General features: G+C 43.6%; 1 protein-coding gene across 1 annotated transcript in view; it reads left to right on the forward strand.

Moving 5' to 3' along the window:
• Window positions 1–773: 773 nt before the first annotated feature.
• The window catches only part of ISM1 (isthmin 1), an 89,024-nt gene continuing 67,738 nt past the window's right edge, over window positions 774–22,059 (forward strand). The window contains exon 1 of the mRNA XM_055543413.1: window positions 774–1,277. Coding sequence (XP_055399388.1) covers window positions 1,140–1,277 — 138 coding nt within the window. The 5' untranslated portion in view covers window positions 774–1,139. The remainder of the gene's footprint in view (window positions 1,278–22,059) is intronic.

A 22,059-nucleotide genomic window follows, 5' to 3' on the forward strand; every position in this document is an offset into this window, starting at 1 on the left:
TGGACCAGACTGACGCTCGGCGAATCGGACTCGCCTCCCTTCCCAGGCTCTACCCACCGCCGCGGGCGCCAGAGCAACGGTACTCGGTGAGCAGGCAGCCCACCGTCCGGGAGCGAGTGTCAAGACCTTTCTGGAACGACCCCGTCTCTTCCGCCTCGTACATACGCCAGCTGCAGGGAGGGGCGCACAGTCGCCGGCAGACACCTGGCTGGGCCGGCGCCCTCTCGGTTCTCCATCACCACAACTCCCAACTCCACTTGTCAATAAAAGTTTCCAACCTCGCCCAGGCACCCCCCACCACCCCAAAGCCCCGAGCCTCAGCGCGCGCGGGGCTCTGCCCTCGCCGGCCGCAGCGACCTCTGCAGCGGGGGCGCGCGCTCGGCGCAGACCGGCAGGCGGACACGGACTCCGGAGGGGCTCGCGGGTCACCTCCAAACAGTGACAGCCCCCGCGCACCCAGGGCCCCCGTCTGGAGCCGGCTGTCCCGAGGACTCGGCGGCGGGGCGGCGCGGCCCGCGGCCGGGAGGAGCGCGGGGAGGAGGGGAGGTGGCTCGTCGGGTGAGTGGCTACGGGCGGCAAGGGCGGGGGAGCCAAGCGTGGAGGTAACTGTGGGCCGCCGCTGAAGCCCTCCTCCTCCTCCTCCTCCTCCTCCTCCTCCTCCTCCTTCTCCTCCTCCTCCCGCTCCCCGCGCTCCTCTGGCGGCCGCTCCCGCTCCAGCTGCGGCGCCGCGGCCACATCTGCGGCGCCCATGTGCGCTCGGGGGCTCGGCTGCGCCCGCCCCGCCGCCGCCCCCGCTGCCCGCTGCCCGCAGGGTGGGCCCCGGCCCGGCCCGGGCCCCGGGGGGCCCGCCGCCGCCGCCGGGGAGCGCCGGGGTTCGCTCCGCCGCCGGCTTGGACGCCCCCGGCCCCGCCGTGGCTCCGCCGTGGTGCGGCGGCGGGGACGGCGGTGGCGGCTCCTGCTCCCCGGGCCTGGCGCCCCCCGCCGCAGCCAGCGCCAGTGCCGCAGGCTCGGGGAACGGGGCCCCGGCGGGGGCCGAGGCGGGAGCCGCGCTGCCGGACTCCCGGGCTCCGACTCCTCCTCCCCCGGCGCCGCCGCCGCCGCCCGCCGCGCCGGGTCCTAAAGCCGCGCGTCTGCGGAGGATGGTGCGCCTGGCGGCCGAGCTGCTGCTGCTGCTGGGGTTGCTGCTGCTCACGCTGCACATCACGGTGCTGCGCGGTTCCGGAGCCGCCGACCGGCCGGACGCTGCCGCGGCCAACGCCAGCCGGATCCCTCTGCAGGTGAGTGCGCCGCCGGGCAGGGGCGCGCGTGGCGGCCGGGACTCGGGTGGCTGAGTGCTGACCTCGCACCTGAGAGATGCGGGGAGGCGGGTCCCCGCCCCACCAAAGAACAGCTGTTTGGGCAGTAGTTTGGCCGGGGCCACCCGTCTCCAGCCTGGACGGAGCGGGCTAAGTGCTTGGAGGCTGAACCATTTCGGAGGTCTGGGGGCACGCTCCTCCGGGTCTGTCCCCAGGTACCTGAGCGTGAGACTGGCGGAGGAGTGTGGAGCACGCATGTGTTGGCTTTGGGGTGCTTTCAGTCTTCGGTTGCCCTTCAGAGGCGAAGTGATGTTATTCTGAGAGGCAGGGGCGGGGGAGGAGCGGGAGGAGACCTCAACTTAGGACAACCCCCAAGCGAGGTCTGGGAGGAAGAACCCGGTTGAATCTGCCAACTCAGAAAACAGTGGCAAAGGTCAGGAAATAATTTCCCCGAAGAAAGTATCCCTAGTCGCCCACATGGTCCCTGAGCCAACCTTGCACCTTTCTAGCCTGCGGAGGGCACGGAGTCAAGCCACCTGTTGTACTTTGAGATGGCACTACCTGGGGCTTTAAAACTTGACCGCAAAAGACTTCTTCCAGCGTTCTGCCCCTGTTGAAGGTCGCCTTAGGAATGGAATTCTGACGGTCTGTGCAGCTCCAACGCAGTGGGTGGGGGGTCGCAACTAGGGAGGGGGTAGCGGGCCTCAGACGCAGAATGGATTCTCCGATTTCCAAATAAAGGGTTGCCCAGGTAGGGATTTTCTGCCGCTCCCTTGGAAAACACCTTTCCTTGGGTCTGTCAGAGGTGTTGACAACTGTCAACGTGGGGCATGGGTAAAGAAGTCAGCAGGGATTTTCCCAGGAGGCAGCAGGAATTCACTTCTAAAATCTCCTCCTCCAAGCAGCCCCTCTGAAAATTCTGTACTCTGCAATGTCCAGATAAGCATCATCCATTGTTGCCAAAGGGTTTTAAGATCATTGCTCTGTTAACTCTTCCCTCACATCTTTATGCAGTGTGCCACCTAAAAACCCTAGTGTAGAGAGAACTCCCTTAAATACTTCCAGAGTGCTTTCCATGTGCTAGTTTTCAGTTCTTTGCAGAACTTAACTAATTTAATGATGTACTATATTGTTAATATCCCCCCTCCCCCCGCATAGATGCAAAAACCGAGGTACAGAGGTTAAGAAACTTGCAAAGTTTACACATCCCAAACTCGTGGTTTGTTACACCATGTTCTCTCTCTGGCAGGATGTTGTAGACTAAAGCAAGGTGATCTTTACGCAGGAGTGTAAAACCAGGAATGAAAAAGAATGCACCCCAGAGCCTAAAGTTCTTTTAACCTGGGGACATTTCTGAAAATGTCCTAATTTTGTGAGGTCCTCTCCTCTTCTCTGGTGGGCAAACAGGTACAGTGAAAGCCTGACCTGATCTCTTTGGGGAAATTGAAGACACCCCCATTCTATAGATGGTGGTACACCCACCCACTGTAACACTGGGAACAATGCCTAATATCTTCAAGAATTCTGGAAGTCATATTCTATACATGATGCTTTCTTTCCTCATGGACTCATGAAAAGCTGTAAAAATGATGTTCTATGGAAAAGTAAATTTGGCAGATTTTTTTATGAGGTGTTTGCTATCATTAGAATAACCTAGGCTTGGCCTTTTCCGTTTGAATGTTAAGGTGATGAGAGAAGCAGCTGGTGGAAGTGGCCACTGCAAAGGGGAAGTGGATTAAATTCTCAGAAGAGCCCGGGGCTGAAGGACTATCCCAGCAGAGCAGAAGAAATGGGGGATTTAGAAAGAACAAGGCTCCTAGGAGTAGCTTGAGTCCCAAGTAGCTGGTAATCCATCAGCTTTCAGCTTATCTTGTTAATCGTGTTTGGTTATTCTGTCCACTCAATTAACTTATTCAGACAGATTGATGAGTTTAACAGTTTAGTTAATAATTTTACTCTCTTTTGTAATTTGTTATTATAAAAGTTTTATATTCTTCCTGATTAAAGTTATTCCTTTGGCCCTCTGACTCTCAAAAGTATTACGATTCAACTGAAGAGAGTGTATTCTGCCAAGTGAGGAGGTCTGCAAAATACACTTATTAGTCTGTGGTTTTCAGGGTTTTCAGGGTTCGGGATGTGAATTCACTAGGAGCAGGTGTATTTGAAAACAAAACTGTGGGCACCATATTCTGTATGTTTACTGGTGATGTTTAACCCATCTTAAACTGCATTTAAACTTAAATGGCTGTGGGATAGCTTACGCTGCTAAAAATCATCCTTTGCAATCCAAAAGTTCATCAATCTTTATGTTACATTATTTTTATCTCTGCTTAAAATATTCTAAAATATGAGGTTGGAGTCAGAAAGACACAATGGTAGCTCTGTTTACCCAAACTGTAGTATATCGGGGAATATTGAGTCCCAGGGACGGGGGAGCCTGGTGGGCTGCCGTCTATGGGGTCACACAGAGTCGGACATGACTGAAGTGACTTAGCATAGCATTAATTTTTTTTTAGACTGGGGTATTTTAGTTGTTTTCAATGTTGTGTTAGTTTCTGCTATACAGTGAAGTGACTCAGCTATATGTACACGTACATCCCCTCCTTTTTGGATTTCCCTCCTATTTAGTTCACCATAGCACACTGAGTAGAGTTCCCGTGCTGCACAGCAGGCTCTCGTTAGTTATTTATTTTATACAGAGTAGTGGATATATGTCTATCTCAATCTCCCAGTTCATCCCTCCCCCCTTTTCCCCCTTGGTGTCCATGTATTTGTTGAAGGTCCAGTGTAGTATTTGTTCTTACCAGGTTAATATTTGGGAACATTTACAAGAGATGCACCTTTGTTAAAGAGCTGACATATCAAGGGCATCCAACAGAATAGAAGTAAGAATAACAATAGTAGCTAAGATCTGTCAAATGTCTTTTATGTGTCATGCGCTATTCTTAGCACTTCTCATATGTTTCTTTGTAAATCCTCACAAAAATCTCATGAGTTAGGCAATATTGTTATCCCTGTTTCAAATGAAAAAACTAAGGTTAGGTAACTTGGCCTGAGGTTGCAGAGCCAGAAGCTCCTTAATTTGTTGTTATCTTATGAGTATAAAAATCTTTGAAGAATATTTGTGTTCCAAGTTCTTGATAAAGTTATGCTGGCTACAAAAGAAAGGGTAACAATTTACATTATCAGACACATCTTGACGGTCTTATTGTGTCAAATATGAACACATCTATCTATCTGCACGATGTATACATACATACACACACACATAAACATGACTAACCATGGGTGTTTTTTTTGGTATTTTCAACATGCTATGCTGTGCACAGGGTCGGACACGACTGAAGCGACTTAGCAGCAGCAGCATGCTGTGCTAAGTCACTTCAGTCATGTCCAACTCTTTGCAACCCCATGGACTTTAACCCACCAGGCTCTTCTGTCCATGGGATTCTCCAGGCAAAAATACTGCAGTGGGTTGCCATGCCCACCTCCAGAGTTTCAACATACTAGGAGATAAATTTTTGACTTTGTGACTGTCTCTATACCGTTAGGTATGCTGTTATGAGGCAGTAATATAATGCTGTTTCTATTGGTTATGTGGTTCATAATAATAATAAATAAGAATGTTAGTCTTTATACTGTTTACAGTATTTTAAAATATAAGAAATTTTACAGTTGTCTGTAACAGCTATATAAAAATGCACAGAAAAATCAATTTTTTCACCTTTAAATGAAATCTTCTCTCTTCTTGTCTCATGTTGATCAGATACTCAGATTAGCTCTTTCATATGTCTTTAATTGATAAATGGTAATAAAACAATTATATATAATCAAAAGCATCCTGGAAGACAGAATATCCCACAATAGACCCACAGGCAATGATAATAATAGCTGTATCCCTTTAACATATGTTGGTCACTCAGTCCACTCCAGTATTCTTGCCTAGAGAATCCTGTGGACAGAGGAGCCTGGAGGGTTGCTGTCCATAGGGTCGCACAGAGTCGGACACAACTGAAGTGACTTAGCATGCATGCATACATTGGAGAAGGAAATGGCAACCCACTCCAGTATTCTTGTTGGGAGAATCCCAGGCACAGAGTAGCCTGGTGGGCTGCCGTCTATAGGGTCGCACAGAGTCAGATACGACTGAAGCGACCTAGCAGCAGCAGCAGCAGGAGTCACTCAGTCATGTGTGACTGAGTCATGACTCTTTGCAACCGTATCGACTAGAGCCCACCAGGCTTCTCTGTCTATGGAATTCTCCAGGCAAGAATACTGGAGTGGCTAACCATTCCCTTTTCCATAAGATCTTCCTGACCCAGGGATCAAACCCAGGTCTCCCTCATTGCAGGCAGATTCTTTACCATCTGAACCAGCAGGGAAATTCGAATGAGTGCTTCTCTACTAAAGCTCAGGTTCAGAATCATGAATTTTTATAGATTTTATATAGTAAAGCTAGAATTCATTCAAACAATGATTTAAGAAAGTGTTTGAAATCATCAAACTATTTTTGCAATAACATTAAAGCAAGCCAAACTCTGAAATGTAACTGTTTTTGTTAACTCCTAACCCCCATCATCCATCTACTTGCCTTCAATAAATCTATTTAGTATCTTGTACTCACTGCTTCAGTCAAGAGTTGATCTGAGCTATGAATAGCAGTAAAAGCAAAAGGAACATTTATTTGTACTTAATGCTACTGAGTTTCTTTACAATGACCCTATGAGATAGATAGTATATATATCCTCATTTCACAGATGAGGAAATTGGGACCCACAGAGATTTGAATAACTTACCCAAGGTCATACAACCATGATGGGCAGGGCCAGGATTCAGACCCAGGCAGGCTGGAGTTCTTGTTCCAGTCCCTGACAAGACTCCTCCAGCTCTGAGTCAAGTGAACAACCTTTGTGTTTCTTATTTTGTGACTTGCCTTGCCCATTTTCCAGGTAGACTGTGTTCTCTTATCTCAGGAATTCTTTTTAAATTATGGCTAACTGGCTCCACTGTCCCTGGGATTCTCCAGGCAAGAACGCTAGAGTGGGTTGCCATTTCCTTCTCCAATGCATGAAAGTGAAAAGTGAAAGTGAAGTCGCTCAGTCGTGTCCGACTCTTAGCGACCCTGTGGACTGCAGCCTACCAGGCTCCTCCGTCCACGGGATTTCCCAGGCAAGAGTACTGGAGTGGGTTGCCATTGCCTTCTCCAACTTAACTATTACTACATAATAAATCATCCCAAAACACAGTGGCTTAAAACAACCACATTTTATTTGCTCATGAGTTCACGTTAGCAATTTGCCCTGGACTCTGCTGGGTGGTTCTTTTGCTGCTCTTGCCTAGGCTTCTTCATCTGGCTATCGCCTTCTGTTGGCTTGACATGGGCTAGGTAGTCTAAGAGGACCTCAATCGTACATTTGATAGTGGTGTTTGCTGTCACCTATGCTCTTTCTTCATCCTCAAGGAAGTTATCCTGCATATCTTTACATGGTGGACTCAGAGCAGACAGAGAAAAGGCCGAAATCGCAAGGCCTCTTGATGAACATATAGGAAAGTGAAAGTCATCAGTCATATCTGCCTCTTTGCGACCCCATAGACTATAAATTCCATGGAACTCTCCAGGCCAGAATACTGGAGTGGGTAGCCTTTCCCTTCTCCACGGGATCTTCCCAGCCCAGGGATCAAACACAGGTCTCCCACATTGCAGGCAGATTCTTTACCAGCTGAGCCACAAGGGAAAGCCAAGAATACTGAAGTGGGTAGCCTATCCCTTCTCCAGCAGATCTTTCAGAACCAGGAATCGAACCGGGGTCTCCTACATTGCAGGCAGATTCTTTACCAACTGAGCTATCAGGGAAGCCCAATCTAACTTCAGCCTCATTGTATTGATTAAACAAATCACTGAATCAGCTTAGATTCTAAGGGGCCAGAAATTGACTCCTCTTGATGGGAGGACCAGCAATGGAGCATGTGTTCAGGGATGGGAGGAGTCATTGTGGCTGTCTTTGCAAAATACCTACCATATTAACCTTTTAGGTCAGAGACTGCAAATGTTGAACCACTCTTGTATTCATCTTTTAACATTGTTTATGCTGCCTTTGGTCATGCAGAAACTTTTTATTCTAAGTGTAATCAACTCTGGATCATTTCTAACATGACTTTTAGTTTTCAAGCCTTACTCAAGAAAGAGTTCCTCAAATAAAGATTGTCAAATATTGAAACATATTTTATTCTAATGTTTTTTAGTGTTTTTGTTTTTCTTGTTTAGAACTACAACTTACTTTGAAGTTATTTGTGGGTTTAAGATAAAGATAAAACTTTGATTTTTGTTGAAGTGAATAGCCACTAGTCCTATCATATTTGTTAAATATTTTGTTCTATATTTGTTAATACAAAATACCATTTTTAACATATACTAAAATTTTCACATATACATTACTGGGATATACATATATATATATATATATATATAAAAATACATATGTAAGAAACAAATGTCTTGTATATACATATACAAAAAACAAATGTTTCTTGACATTCATTTTTCTATTAATGTTTTATACCCTATAACACTATAGTTTTATTTCATGTAGTTTCATAGTATGTTTTAATAGGGAAAATATACTTTTATTAAAATTTTTTACTTAGAAGTTCTTATGAAATGTCTATTTTCAAACAGATTTAAGAGTTATTTTGTTTAAAAACTCATTGAGCTTTTACTGAGAATTGCTATATATATTTGGGGGAGGATAAATTGACAAGAATTGAAAATTTTATAATATTATCCTCTGTCTCAGGACATGGTTTAGGTATCTCTGTTTCTTGAGTGAAGCTTCATAGCTTTCTTCATCTTTCTTTTCACATTTCTTTTGACAAGCTGTTTTCAAGGTTTGGCTGCTATTGTGAATTTTTCATTTTATTTCCTGTTATGTTCTCCAATTCATTAGTTTTAGAATCTAGGAAAGCTATACTTAGCAGTATGTGCTTACAGTTTTCTTGGTGTGTGCATGAGAGCTAGCAATATCCATTTCTGTAGTAATATCATTGTGGTCTCATGGTGTGCGTTAGAAAGCCTTTTTTGTTCACTTTAGCACTTTAAATAATAAGAATTATCTATTTCTTATAAGATTGTTAGAATTCACTCATTGTTAGCCCTCTTGGGTTTGGCACCTCTTTGATTGAGATCACTGATTAATGTTCCATGTTATTCCCTGGTCAACAGCCTATTCAGATACTGTAACTTTTCTCTAGTCATTTTTGATCATTTATACTTTCTCAAACATCATATGTTTTATTGGATTTTTAATCTATCACTCTAAAGTTTTATATAATGCATGCATATTTTGCAAATATTTCATGACTACACTTTATAATATACAGTTCTTTATGATATACAGTCTTAAATCTCTTTATAAGACCTATCAAGTCAAGGTGGTTAATTATATTGTGAAAACCCTTCATCTTGATTTACTTATTATTTACTTAATCTGCTTATTCCTCAAAGAATTCAATTACATTCTGACCCTACCACTGTGCATTTTTCTGTTCTCCTTATCATCCATGAAGTTTTGCTTTACTTGTTTAGAATTCATGGTGTTAGGAGACAAAACATCTTTTTTGGTGGGTTTTTTTGGGGAGGTAAGAGGGAGCAGTCTAGTGGCTTTGAGGATCTTAGTTCTCCTACCAGACCAGGGATTGAACTCATGCCCTCCTCAGTGAAAGCAAGAGTCTTAACCACTGGACCACCAGGGGATTCCCTGGTGGTTATATTTTTGTCAAGGTGAAATTAGTCATATATCTTTTTATTGACTTTTCAACATGTTTTGATAGTAATTTTGCATCTCTTGCTTATTTTTTTTTCTCTTGCCATTCATTGGATATCTTTTTCCAACCTTTATTTTCAGCCTTTCTCTCCCCTTTTTATTTAAATATCTCTCTTATTAATAACCAATAGCCAGTTTTTCTTTTGTCATGTAATAGATCAATGAATGTAACCCACCTGTATTTATTGTGATTACTAATAGACTTGAAGATATATTTTCAGTTTTATTTGGTGTTTTCAAATTTTCTTCATTTTGCCTCCCACCTTCCGCTTTATCTATGTGAACTTTGGCAAGAGAGTTAGCCTAGGTCTAAATGTCCTCATCTGTTAAATAGGTATACAAAAACTATTTCCTTGTGTTGTAAGAATTATAACACTGAATGCATGTAAGTGCTCTGTTAGAGCTTAGCACTTAAACGTTTAGTAAGTATTTAAATATTATTTACTTAGTTTATTATTCCTCAAGTTTGGAAAGGGTTTTATCTCTCCAATTCTTAACATTTTAGCAAATAGATTTGAAATCATACTTTTCTATCAATGTTGAGACTCAATGAGTATTTATAATATAACCTGAACTTTCCCTAGTGGCACAGACAGTAAAGAATCTGCCTCCAATGCAGGAGGCTCAGATTCAATCCCTGGATTGGAAAGATTCCTGGAGAAGGGAAAGGCAACCCACTCTGGTATTCTTGCCTGGAGAATTGCATGGAGAGAGGAGCCTGTTGGGCTACAGTCTAGGGGGTCACAAAGAGTCGGACATGACTGAGTGACTTTCACTAAACTTTCCCAAAACAAGATTCTAACATGCCATTTCTTTCTCTTATCTCTCTCAAATTTTAATCACATTATCTGAATATTTAGTGCTAGGTTATTCATTTTTCTTTCATTTCTAATATCTCCCTTCTTTCCTTCATTATTTTTCATTTTTGCTGTCTTAGGCATAATTTCTTAGCAGTAGTATAATTCTCCCAATCATTCAGTTCAGTTCAGTTCAGTTCAGTCACTCAGTCATGTCCAACTCTTTGGGACCCCATGAATTGCAGCACGCCAGGCCTCCCTGTCCATCACCAACTCCTGGAGTTCACTCAGACTCACATCCATCGAGTCAGTGATGCCATCCAGCCATCTCATCCTCTGTCATCCCCTTCTCCTCCTGCCCCCAATCCCTCCTAGCATCAGAGTCTTTTCCAATGAGTCAACTCTTCGCATGAGGTGGCCAAAGTACTGGAGTTTCAGCTTCAGTATCATTCCTTCCAAAGAAACCCCAGGGCTGATCTCCTTCAGAATGGACTGGTTGGATCTCCTTGCAGTCCAAGGGACTCTCAAGAGTCTTCTCCAACACCACAGTTCAAAAACATCAATTCTTTGGCACTCAGCCTTCTTCACAGTCCAACTCTCACATCCATACATGACCACAGGAAAAACCATAGCCTTGACTAGACGAACCTTTGTTGGCAAAGTAATGTCTCTGCTTTTGAATATGCTATCTAGGTTGGTCATAACTTTCCTTCCAAGGAGTAAGCGTCTTTTAATTTCATGGCTGCAGTCACCATCTGCAGTGATTTTGGAGACCAGAAAAATAAAGTCTGACACCGTTTCCCCATCTATTTCCTATGAAGTGATGAGAAAGGATGCCATGATCTTCGTTTTCTGAATGTTGAGCTTTAAGCCAACTTTTTCACTCTCCTCTTTCACTTTCATCAAGAGGCTTTTCAGTTCCTCTTCACTTTCTGCCATAAGGGTGGTGTCATCTGCATATCTGAGGTTATTGATATTTCTCCCGGCAATCTTGATTCCAGCTTGTGTTTCTTCCAGTCCAGCGTTTCTCATGATGTACTCTGCATATAAGTTAAATAAGCAGGGTGACAATATACAGCCTTGACATACTCCTTTTCCTATTTTGAACCAGTCTGTTGTTCCATGTCCAGTTCTAAATGTTGCTTCCTGACCTGCATACAAATTTCTCAAGAGGCAGATCAGGTGGTCTGGTATTCCCATCTCTTTCAGAATTTTCCACAGTTTATTGTGATCCACACAGTCAAAGGCTTTGGCATAGTCAATAAAGCAGAAATAGATGTTTTTCTGGAATTCTCTTGCATTTTCCATGATCCAGCAGATGTTGGCAATTTGATCTCTGGTTCCTCTGCCTTTTCTAAAACCAGGTTGAACATCAGGATCATTATTTAGACTTAACTTTAAGATTTATTTTTTTAAATTTGTCTGCTGCTTCTGGAATCTCATATCTTCATCTTTTATTTTGCTGGAATACATTCTCAAAAAGTTCTCTCAGAAAGGTTTTATCAAAAGATAAACTCTTAGGCGTTCCCTGGAGGTTTAGTGGTTAGGACTTAGCAATCTCACTACCTGGGCCCTGGGTTTAACCCCTGGTCAGGGAACTAAGATCCTGCAAGCTGTGTGGTGTGGCCAAAAGAAACAATGAAACAGATAAACTCTCAGATTCTAAAATTTTAAGTACATCTTTATGTGCTTCTCACACTTAAATGCTGATTTGGCTGTTAGTTTTTTTCTATCTTGTTTCCCCTCAGAATTTTGAAGATGTAATGCAAGTTTTTTTTTTATAGCATCTCATGTTTCAGTGAAAAGTCTGATGCTTTTTCTTTGCAGGTGATTTTTTAAGTGGAAGCTTTTAGGGTTTTTCTCTTTGTTCATAATGCTCAGAAATTTCATTAGCTTGTGCTCAGAATTAGGGCCTTTGTTGTTAGTCCTCTTCAGCATGCGGTGGGTGCTTTCAATCTGAATCCTCAAGTTTCTCTTCAGCCTGAGAAAGTTGCTTATTTCCAATGTCCTTGTATTCATCTTCTGGAGCTCCTGGTAGACTTTGACACTAATGTTAGGATTTCAAAACCGAGCGGTCTTCCACATCTCTGATGTTTTTCTCTTTGCACTTTTCTAATGCAGTTCATGTCTTAGCCTAATCCTCCAGCTTCGGCAACCCTAATGTAGTCTTTCACTGTTAATCAGTTCCCTGCCCTTACCCTTTTCACCTAACTTCTGTAGCTTCTTCTCTTTTCTTCCCTTCTTTTCTCTTCCTTCCCTCCTCCCCTCCTCTCCTCCTTAGCTTTTTTCTCTCTCTACATACTTAAAACATTTTTAATGATGAATAATTTACATACAATAAAATGAATGCATCTTAAAGATTCAGTTCCATTTTTGACAATTATATATACCTATATAACCACTATCAAAATTAGATACAGAACATCTCCATCATCCCCAAAAGTCTTCGAGTGCACCTTTGTAGGCAATTTACCACCCCCCCCCCATAAGCAACCAGTGTCTTACTCTCATCACCATGGATTAGTTTGCCTCTTTGAGATCTTCACGTAGATGGAATTGTATGGTGTGCATTTGTGTGTGTGTGCGTGTGTATGTGTGCCTGTGTAATGTGTCTGGGTTTCTTTTGCTTAACGTATTATTTTTGGTATTCATTTCTGTTGCTGTGTACACCAGTAAGTTTCTCTTCTTTATTGTTAAGAGGTATTCCATTGTATAACTATGCCAGAGTTTATTTATCCCTTTCCCCATTGATGGTCATTTGGGTTGTTTCCAATGGTTTGGATGCTTACTGTAAATAAGATCATGTTAACCTTTTTGTGCAAGCTGGGACATAGGTTTTCATTTCTTGTTAGTAAATACTTGCTAGTGAAACTGACACAGGCTCTATTCTTTGCGTTGCTCTGGGAATTCCTCTGAAGAAACGCGCTTCCCCTGGCAGTCTTTCTCTCACTTTCTCAACTCTGTAATGCTTCACTTTCAATTGGGTATCATCTGTTTCATATCTGCCAGAAATCATTCCTTCTTCTGTAGACGTTCCCTCTCAGCTTTGCAATTCTGTTGGGAATTTATTCTTCTATTTCATCTTCTTTTTCAGTAGAATTTAGAGAAGGAAAATAAGTAAATGAAAATACCCAGTCTGCCACCTTGAATTGAAACACTGTAATTTTATTTTTCACTTTTATTTTCCTGTATACAAACCAGAAGAAAGTTCTATTATTTGTACAGCCCCTTCATTCATTCTTTCCCAGCCATGTTCTAAAAGGCATTGATTTTGAGGCTCAGAAGTCATGAAAACTATTGTTCAATTAAGAAGAATCTATGTTTTTAAAGCCTCCAAAGGAAAGAATCCCGTTTGTACTTGTATAAGTGTATATATATATATATATATATATAATTGAAGTATAATTGACTTACAATGTTTCAGATGCACAGCAAGGTGATTTGGTTATACAAATACACATATATCATTTTTGAAATTATTTTCCATCATAGATTATTATAAGATATTAACTGTAGTTCCCTGTGCTATACAGTAAACCTTTGTTGCTTGTTGTGTATCTATTTTTTAATTAGAAATCTAGCATTCTATTCAGACTAAGTCAAACAAGTGGAATCAAACTGTCATAATTTTTTAGTTAGGCAAAAATTCACGTTTTAAAAAATATATATTTAATCCACATTTTTATATGGATAGAAAATCTTTTCTCCTACACTTGATAAAGTCCTGAGAAAGAACATTAAAAAAAAAAAAAAGAAGAAGAGATGGAGAAACTGGAGAACATAAATGAAATGGGAGCATTGAATTTGAAATAGAAATAGTGAAACAAACTAGTTAAACGATCATCATATAGTCCAGTTGTTTTTAAACATGACTGCTCATTACAAACATATCTGGAGAAAAAAAGCAATACCTGAGCATTTGTATTTTTCAAAAAATTTCACGATAATTCTGATATGCATCTGGATTTTAAAAAGTGATTACAGGTTTTCTCTATTAGACCTTAGTTTTGGTGATATAGAGTTCTATTATTTTTCTGTTGACCAATCATGATACAGTGGTATAAAGTAAGTAATAGTTACATAATCACAATAGTAAAAGATGTTTATCAGTTTTCACAATCAATAGCCAGACAAAAAATAAAAAATAATTACAATTGCAAGCCATAATGGAAACATGATTAACTTAACAGTATAAAGTAATCACTAACAATTTGGGAGAGTCAAGCAGAGTGACGTGGTATGCGGAAGTGCATACACACACATGTTTCCATCCACCCAGCCAGTCTATGTCTTTTGGTTGGTGCGTGTAATTCATTTATACTTAAGGTAATGATTGATATATATGATCCTATTACTGTTTTCTTAATTGTTTTGGTCTTATTTTCTGTAGGTCTTTTCCTTTTTCTTGTGCTCCCTGCCTAGAGAAGTTCCTTTAGCATTTGTTGTAAAGCTGGTTTGGTGGTGCTGAATTCTCTTAACTTTTGCTTATCTGGGAAGCTTTTGATTTCTCCATCAAATCTGAAGCAGAATCTTTCTGGGTAGAGTGTTCTTGGTTGTAGGTTTTTCCCTTTCATCACTTTAAATGTATCATGCCATTCCCTTCTGGTTTGTAGAGCTTCTATTGAGAAATCAGCTGATAGCCTGATGGGAGTTTCCTTGTATGTTGTCACTTTTCCCTTGTTGCTTTTAATATTTTATCTCTATATTTAATTTTTGTCAGTTTTACTATGTATCATGGTGTGTTCCTCCTTGGGTTTATCCTGCCTGGGGCTCTCTGTGCTTCCTGAACTTGGTTGACTATATCCTTTCCCATATTTGGGAAGTTTTCAGCTGTTATCTCTTCAAATATTTTCTCAGGCCCTTTCTCTCATTCTTCTCCTTCTGGGACCCCACTAATGAGAATGTTGGTGCCTTTAATGTTGTCCCAGAGGTCTCTTAGGCTCTCTTCATTTTTTCATTCATTTTTCTGTATTTTGTTCTGCAGCAGTGATTTTCACCATATTGTCCTCCAGGTCATTTATCTGTTCTTCTGCCTCAGTTTTTCTGCTATTGATTCCTACTAGTGTATTATTCATCTCTGTTTATTTGTTTTTTAGTTCTTCTAGGTCTTTGGTAAATATTTCTTGCATCTTCCCATTCTTTGCCTCCATTCTTTTCCTGAGATCCTGGATCATCTTCACTATCACTATTCTGAATTCTTTTTTTGGAAGGTTGCCTATCTTCACTTCATTTAGTTGTTTTTCTGGGATTTTATCTTGTCCCTTCATCTGGGACATAACTTTCTGCTTTTTCATTATGGTTAACTTTCTGTAATATGTTTTGTGAGACTGTGCTTCTTGCGTCTCCTGTCTGCCCTCTGATGGCTGAGGCTAAGAGGCTTGTGTAACCTTCTTGATGGGAGGGGTTGGCAATGGGAAAAACTGGGTCTTGCTCTGGTGGGCATGGCCTTGCTCAGTAAAGCTTTAATCCAATTGTCTGCTGATGGGTGGGGTTACTCTCCCTCCCTGGTAATTGTTTGGCCTGAGGCAACCCAGCCCTGGGGTCTGCGGGCTCTATGGTAGGGTTAATGTGAAGTCCAAGAGGGTTTACACCAAGGGGGACCTTCCAGTACCCCCATCCCTGTGGTGAGCCCCTGCTGACTCACACCACCACAGGAAGCCCTCCAACACTAGCAGGTAATGGTGGTTCAGTCTCCTGTGGAGACACTGCTCCTCTTCTCTGGGTCTTGGTGCATGCAAAATTTTGTTTGTGCCCTCCAAGACTGGAGTCTCTGGTTCCTCAGCCCTCTGGAAGGCCTGTAATCAAACCCTGCTGGCCCTCAAGGCCAGATTCACCAGGGATTCCCAGTCCCTTTGTCGGATCCCCAGGCTGGGAAGCCTGACGTGGGGTTCAGAATGTTCACAACAGTGCAAGAACTTCTTTGATATTATTATTTGCTAATCTGTGGGTTGCCCACCTGGCAGGTATAGGATTTGATTTTATTGTGATTGCACCCCTCCTACTGTCTCGCTGAGGCTTCTTCTTTGTCTTTGGATGTGGAGCATCTTTTTTTTGGTGGATTGCAGCATCCTCCTATTGATGGCTGTCCAACAGCTAGTTGCAATTTTGGTGCTCTCATAGGAGGAGGTGAGTACATGTCCTTCTACTCTGCAATCTTGATCTGGAAGCCTGTACAAGTACGTTTTTACAGCTATCAGTGACCGAATATTTTTTCTCTACTGTGTCCTTTAAATCTTTTTTGACACATCTTAATATCATGTTTGCTCTTCTTTTCCCACTATTTATTCCCTTTTCAAGAAACATCTCATGCAGGACTTGAAGGCTATTATTTAATAGTTCTTCTCCACATTGGATTATCTCAGTTTTTTAACTTGTCTTCACTGATCTAATTTTACAATGTTTTACTGGTGTATGTGATCCTCTTATTTCTCTTTCGTCTGCGACATCTATGACCTTGGCTCAGGATTCTATGATTCACAATGGAAAGGGCGATGGTGAAGCCCCTGTCTTCAGTGAAAGCTAAGGGTACCTCACTGTCTGTACTCATTCCTCAAAAGGCAGATTATTTAAGGGCTGGGACTGGGATGTCAGCTTGGTTCCCAGGACTGAATGCAAAGAGGTTGAAGAAACAGCAAGGGAGCGTGTCACTGAAAAAGAAAAACTCATTTTGCATGTTATTTAAACCTTGTCTGTACTACTCTTCCATAAGAACATCATAAGAAGCCCTAGACATAAAAGATATAAAGCTTAATTTCTTTCTTTCTGTGGTGTGTCAGTGCAAATGTTGGGTAGAGTGTGATGCGATGAGAACAGCCGTGCTGAGTGCCCAGTGCTCCTCTTTGGACTAAGCGCTCACTGCCCGTCCTCATCAGTGACCTGAACATGTAGCCCTGTGGCTCCTCCCCTTCCCCGCCTCTTTCCCTTTCTCCTACCAGTGCTTCCCGGGGATATCTCCCAAGGACCGCTTGCTCTTTGTCTCAGAGTTTGCTTCTGGAAGAAACTAAACGAAAAAGCAGTAGTCAAACCTCAGCCATGGGAGCACTGGCCATTTCTTCAGGTGCAGGAAGATGTACAGTGTGGGGTTTCCATGAGGTGCCTGCTGTTTCTCGCTGCTGTGATCAAGGCTGAAGTCTGTTCACCTCAGAAAGGGGTGAACAGTGGCAGCAACAGAATCAAACCATGCCATCCCCTCCCAGAGCGGCTGGGAAGAGCGGAATTCCAAAATCGTAGGAATGGCAAAGGTCAGGCCTAGGCAGAGCCTGTGAATGGCTTGTGTATGGAGAGATGACTGTTGTTTTCCTCAGGAGAGCCTCGTCCCGTGCTTGTTTGCCATTTTAGGTGGGAGGATGAGGGACGGTGGGAAGCCCTCAAGGGTGTGTGAGAGCACCTTCTAATGCCTAAAAAAGGTAGTGGTCAGGGTTCCTGGGTAAATGTAGCTTTGTGTCAACTCCCCAGGCACAGACCAGCATGTGTCACTGGAAAGTTGTTTCTGTAAACTGAGTAGAAGTGAAAACACCAGGTTCACTCCTTCCTGTTGAACTGACCCCGGCACATCTTAGTAAACCAAGTCATCTCACATAGAGCACTGTCTCCAGCTGATGCAGCTCCATCAGACAGCAGCACTCCTGGGCCCGCCTTCCCCAGAAGGAACAGCACTGCAGGGCCAAAGGAGCAGGAGAATTTCAGCTTCGTGTCTGGGGCTCTGGGCTGCCAGACTCACAGTCTGGAGCACCTCGATCCCAGATGTGCAGCAGAAGTGACCCTGGAAAAGGCAGGTTGACTGTGAATTCAAGAGGCTGCTTCCTGCTGTACACTTCATCTCTATTTTTGAAAATACCAAGGTGTGGCTAGAACCTATATAAAGCATGCCGGGGGGCTGGAAATGATGTCATAGGTCACCCAGCTGCTACCTTACTCCCACCAGCATCGAGAGAGAGCATTCATGCCAAAGCCAATGAAACAAAGCCCATGCCTTGGCTCCCAGCCACCTCTTAGAGACTGTGATGAGGAGACAATAAGGAGGAAAATGGCAGTTGTGTTATTATTTTTTAAAAACACTGTTTTATTAAGGTGTAGTTGGCATACAATGAACTGTGCATACTCAAAGTGAACAGACAGGAGTTGACACCCATGAAACCATCACCACCATCCAGATGATGAATAAATCTGCCATCTCTGAAAGCTTCTTTGTGTTCCTTGGGGATTCCTCCTTCATTCCTCAGGAACCTCCACCACTGATCTGCCTTCTGTCACTATGGATCCGTTTTTACATTTCCTAGGGTTTTACATAAGCAGACTGGTACGGAATGTACAGCATGGGGCGCTATTTTGCGCACCATAATGACTCTGTGATGCATCCACGTTGTTTGGTGCATACAAGTTTGATCCTTTTATTGCCAGTTGGTATTCCATGGTATGTGTACACAATATGCTTTTCCATTCACCCAGTAAAGCACGTTGAGGTTGTTTCCAGCTCGGGCCTATCAAACTAAGGATGCTACGAATGTTTGGGTGTAAGTCCTTGCATCATGAACATATGCTTTCATTTCTCTTGTGTGAATTCTTAGAGACAGACTAGCTGGGTATATGCTTAGCTTACTTAAAATTGTGGCAGTCTTTTTTTAAACTTTTTTGAGGGAATATAATTGCATTACAATGTAGTGGTAGTTTCTGCTGTGCAACAAAGTGAATCAGCTGTATGTATATGAATATCCGCTCCCTCTTGGTCTCCTTTCCACCCTTCTCATCCCAGCCCTCTATGTCATCACAGAGCACCAAGATGAGTTTCCTGTGCTTTATAGCAGGTTCCCACTAGCTATCTGTTTTACACATGGTAGTGTGTATATATATATATATGTGTGTGAGCTTCCCAGGTGGCACTAGTAGTAAAGAACTCGCCACCAATGCAGGAGATGTAAGAGATCAGGTTTCAATCCCTGGGTTGAGAAGATCCCCTGTAGGAGGGCATGACAACCCACTCTAGTATTGCCTGGAGAATCGCCATGGACAGAGGAACTTGGTGGGCTACAGTCCATAGCGTTACAAAGAGTCAGACATGACTGAAGCGACTTAGCACACACACAATCAGTGTAATATATATGTCAATCCTAATATTCCAGCTTGTCCCACGCTCCCCTAAAAAAACAATAATAAATACATAAAAATAAGATTGTGGCAATCTTTTACAGGCACTCACATAACACGTTTAGGATCTATAAAACTCAGGACACTGTTAGAAAATGAGAGAATTTGGAAGTTTAGTTGCAAGATGGTATCTTCCTACAGCTAATACACAAGTGTATAATCCATAATATATTATGGAAAACTGAAGGAAGGGGAGAAGATACCGTTTCCTTAGAAAGAATTCTCCTACCTTTTCAGGATTCTCCAAATCAAAAGTTTCAGGGGGCTCAATCCTCCAGGTGAGCATGGTTGCTGGCGGTGGTAGAAAGAAATAGTTGCTGGACAAGAACCAGTGGGAAAGTCTCCTAGCAGGAGACTTGACTTCCTCTGTAAGCTGCTGTTTGATGTTCCCTTCATCTTCTTGTCCTGATGCCCTGCCTGACTGGAAGTTAACAGAACCAGAAATAGATTTGTATCTCCTGCCTGGAGACTCAATTACATTGTGACTTGGAAATCTGGTATTGGTTATGAGCCCAAAATGAACTGGAAGCCAGGTTTATTGCTGGAAATCTTCAAATTTCAGGAAAGACAAAAATTCAAAAGGGGAGATCTCATTAAGTGTTTCTAATCCTTAGCCCAGGAAAAAGGCTGCAGGAATGTTAACATGAGCTGAACCTCTGGCCATGCTAGACATGAGAAGAGTGATGACTCTTAGAAACCCACAGAAGATTCTTGCTAGAGGGCAAGGACTATTCTTTACTGACACATAAGGTGACCCGTCCACTGCCCCAGGGGACATGGAGCAGTCGTGACTTGCAGGTACAGGCGAGAAGCTAGGGGTGATTTCTACACACTTGCACCCACGGTGTGGTTCATGGAGCAGCAGCAACAGTGTCTCCTGGGAACTCATTAGAAAATAAGAATCTCAGGCCCCACCCAGAATGACTGAATCAGGATCTACAATTTAATTACAGATTAAGAAGCTCTGGTCAAGATGCATGCTTTTCTTGCAAGTTACAAGTCCCCAGAAGCACTCAGGACAAGTCAGGTATTATTGCCCAGTTGAGCGCCACAACAACCTACCCCAAACCTCAGTGGCCTGTAAAAACAAGCATGTATGTATTCTCACCGGAGAAGGCAATGGCACCCCACTCCAGTACTCTTGCCCGGAAAATCCCATGGATGGAGGAGCCTGGAAGGCTGCAGTCCATGGGGTCGCTGGGGGTCGGACATGACTGAGCGACTTCACTTTCACTTTTCACTTTCATGCATTGGAGAAGGAAATGGCAACCCACTCCGGTGTTCTTGCCTGGAGAATCCCAGGGACGGGGAAGCCTGGTGGGCTGCCGTCTATGGGGTCGCACAGAGTCGGACACGACTGAAGTGACTTAACACTAACAACATGTATTCTCACGCCTGTGGGTCTCTGGGTTGCTGGGGCTCAGTAGATCTAGGCAGGCTGGGCTCCAGGCTAAGGCTTGGGTCTGGGTTTCTTCCTGCATCTCCCGGATTTACACAACCAGCAGGCTACCTGCCCTGCACTCCTCTCATGGTGATGAAAAATCACAGAAAGGCAGAGGCAAGCCCGAAGGACAAGTACACTCCAGCCTTTGCTTAGATCACATCTGTTAGCACCCTGTTGGCCAAAACTCATCACCAAGCCCAACAGAGTGGCCAAAGGCTTTGGATTTGTTTCAGTGCTTCCTCTGCTTCTCATGTGTGTGCCTTCAGCAAAAGTCTCACACTTCTCTGTGCTTCTATGTCCTGTTCAGTAAATGGGATAGTAAAAGTGGTATCCATGGGAGGTTATAACGCTGAAAGGACCGTCCTTGGCGCATAAGGACACGTCGACCCATGAATCTGGTGCTACAGAGTAGCGTGACCTTGGACAAGTCACTTCAACTCTGTGCATTTCATTTTCCTTATCTAAAAGTAGACTAAAAAAAGTAAATAAAAATAGACATCCTAATGGGATAATTATACTGATTTTTAAACTTTATCTTCAAACATGGTGGCAATGATGCTGATAGTGGTATAAAAGCTAACCTTGAGCATTTATTCTGTGCCAAGAGCAGAATAAATAACAACTTTGTATGTATTTGCACCTTGAATTCTCACAACAGCCCAGTGAAGATTCTTTCCCATTTTGCAGCCTAGGAAACAAAGGCAGAGCAGTGTCATGAAATCAAGGTTTAATGTCTGATTGTCCTGAGCACGTTGTGTGGAGGGAAATATATCGCAGAAGGGAGGCAGTCCAGGCTGGCTGCATGTGCTGATGCCTATTCTGCCTCATGTCTATCAGTGATGCTTCTAGAAAGGTTACTCCTGGTGGCTTCTCTCATGTGGGAGAAGGAAAGGAAAGAGCAGGGGCAGCTAGGGAGAAAAGGCTGAGAAAGACCTGGTCTCCTGGTAACAGGCCTTCCCACCCTGGGCTTCTCACATGGCTCAGTGGTAAAGAATCCGCCTGCCAATGCTAGAGACGCAGGATCGATCCCTGGGTTAGGAAGATTCCCTGGAGAAGGGGATGGCAACCCACTCCAGTATTTTTGCCTGGAGAATCCCATGAACAGAGGAGCCTGGTGGACTACAGTCCACGGGGTCTCAAAGAGTCAGATATTACTTAGCGACTGAACAACAAGAGTAACTTCTGACCCCACCCACCATGCAGCCACATCCACATTCCAAGAAACGGATGCTGGATGGATGTGCCGAACATTTCCAGTGGGACCCAACCGTTACCCAAGGCTGTGTTGTGCAGCTGCTGGACCTGGCTTTGGGCTGGAATCAGACCGAGGGGAAGAAAGAAGAGGCGAAAGGGTTAGTCGCTCAGTCACGCCTGACTTTTTGCAACCCCGTGGACTGTAGCCCACCAGGCTCTTCTGTCCATGGAATTCTCCCGGCAAGAACACTGGAATGGGTAGTCATTCCCTTCTCCAGGGGATCTTCGCCACCCAGGGATCGAACCTGCGTCTGCTGCACTGCAGGCAGATTCTTTACCATCTGAGCCACCAAGGAGTGGGGCCT

This window comes from Bubalus kerabau, chromosome 13, assembly GCF_029407905.1.
Source record: "Bubalus kerabau isolate K-KA32 ecotype Philippines breed swamp buffalo chromosome 13, PCC_UOA_SB_1v2, whole genome shotgun sequence".
Taxonomy (NCBI): domain Eukaryota; kingdom Metazoa; phylum Chordata; class Mammalia; order Artiodactyla; family Bovidae; genus Bubalus; species Bubalus kerabau.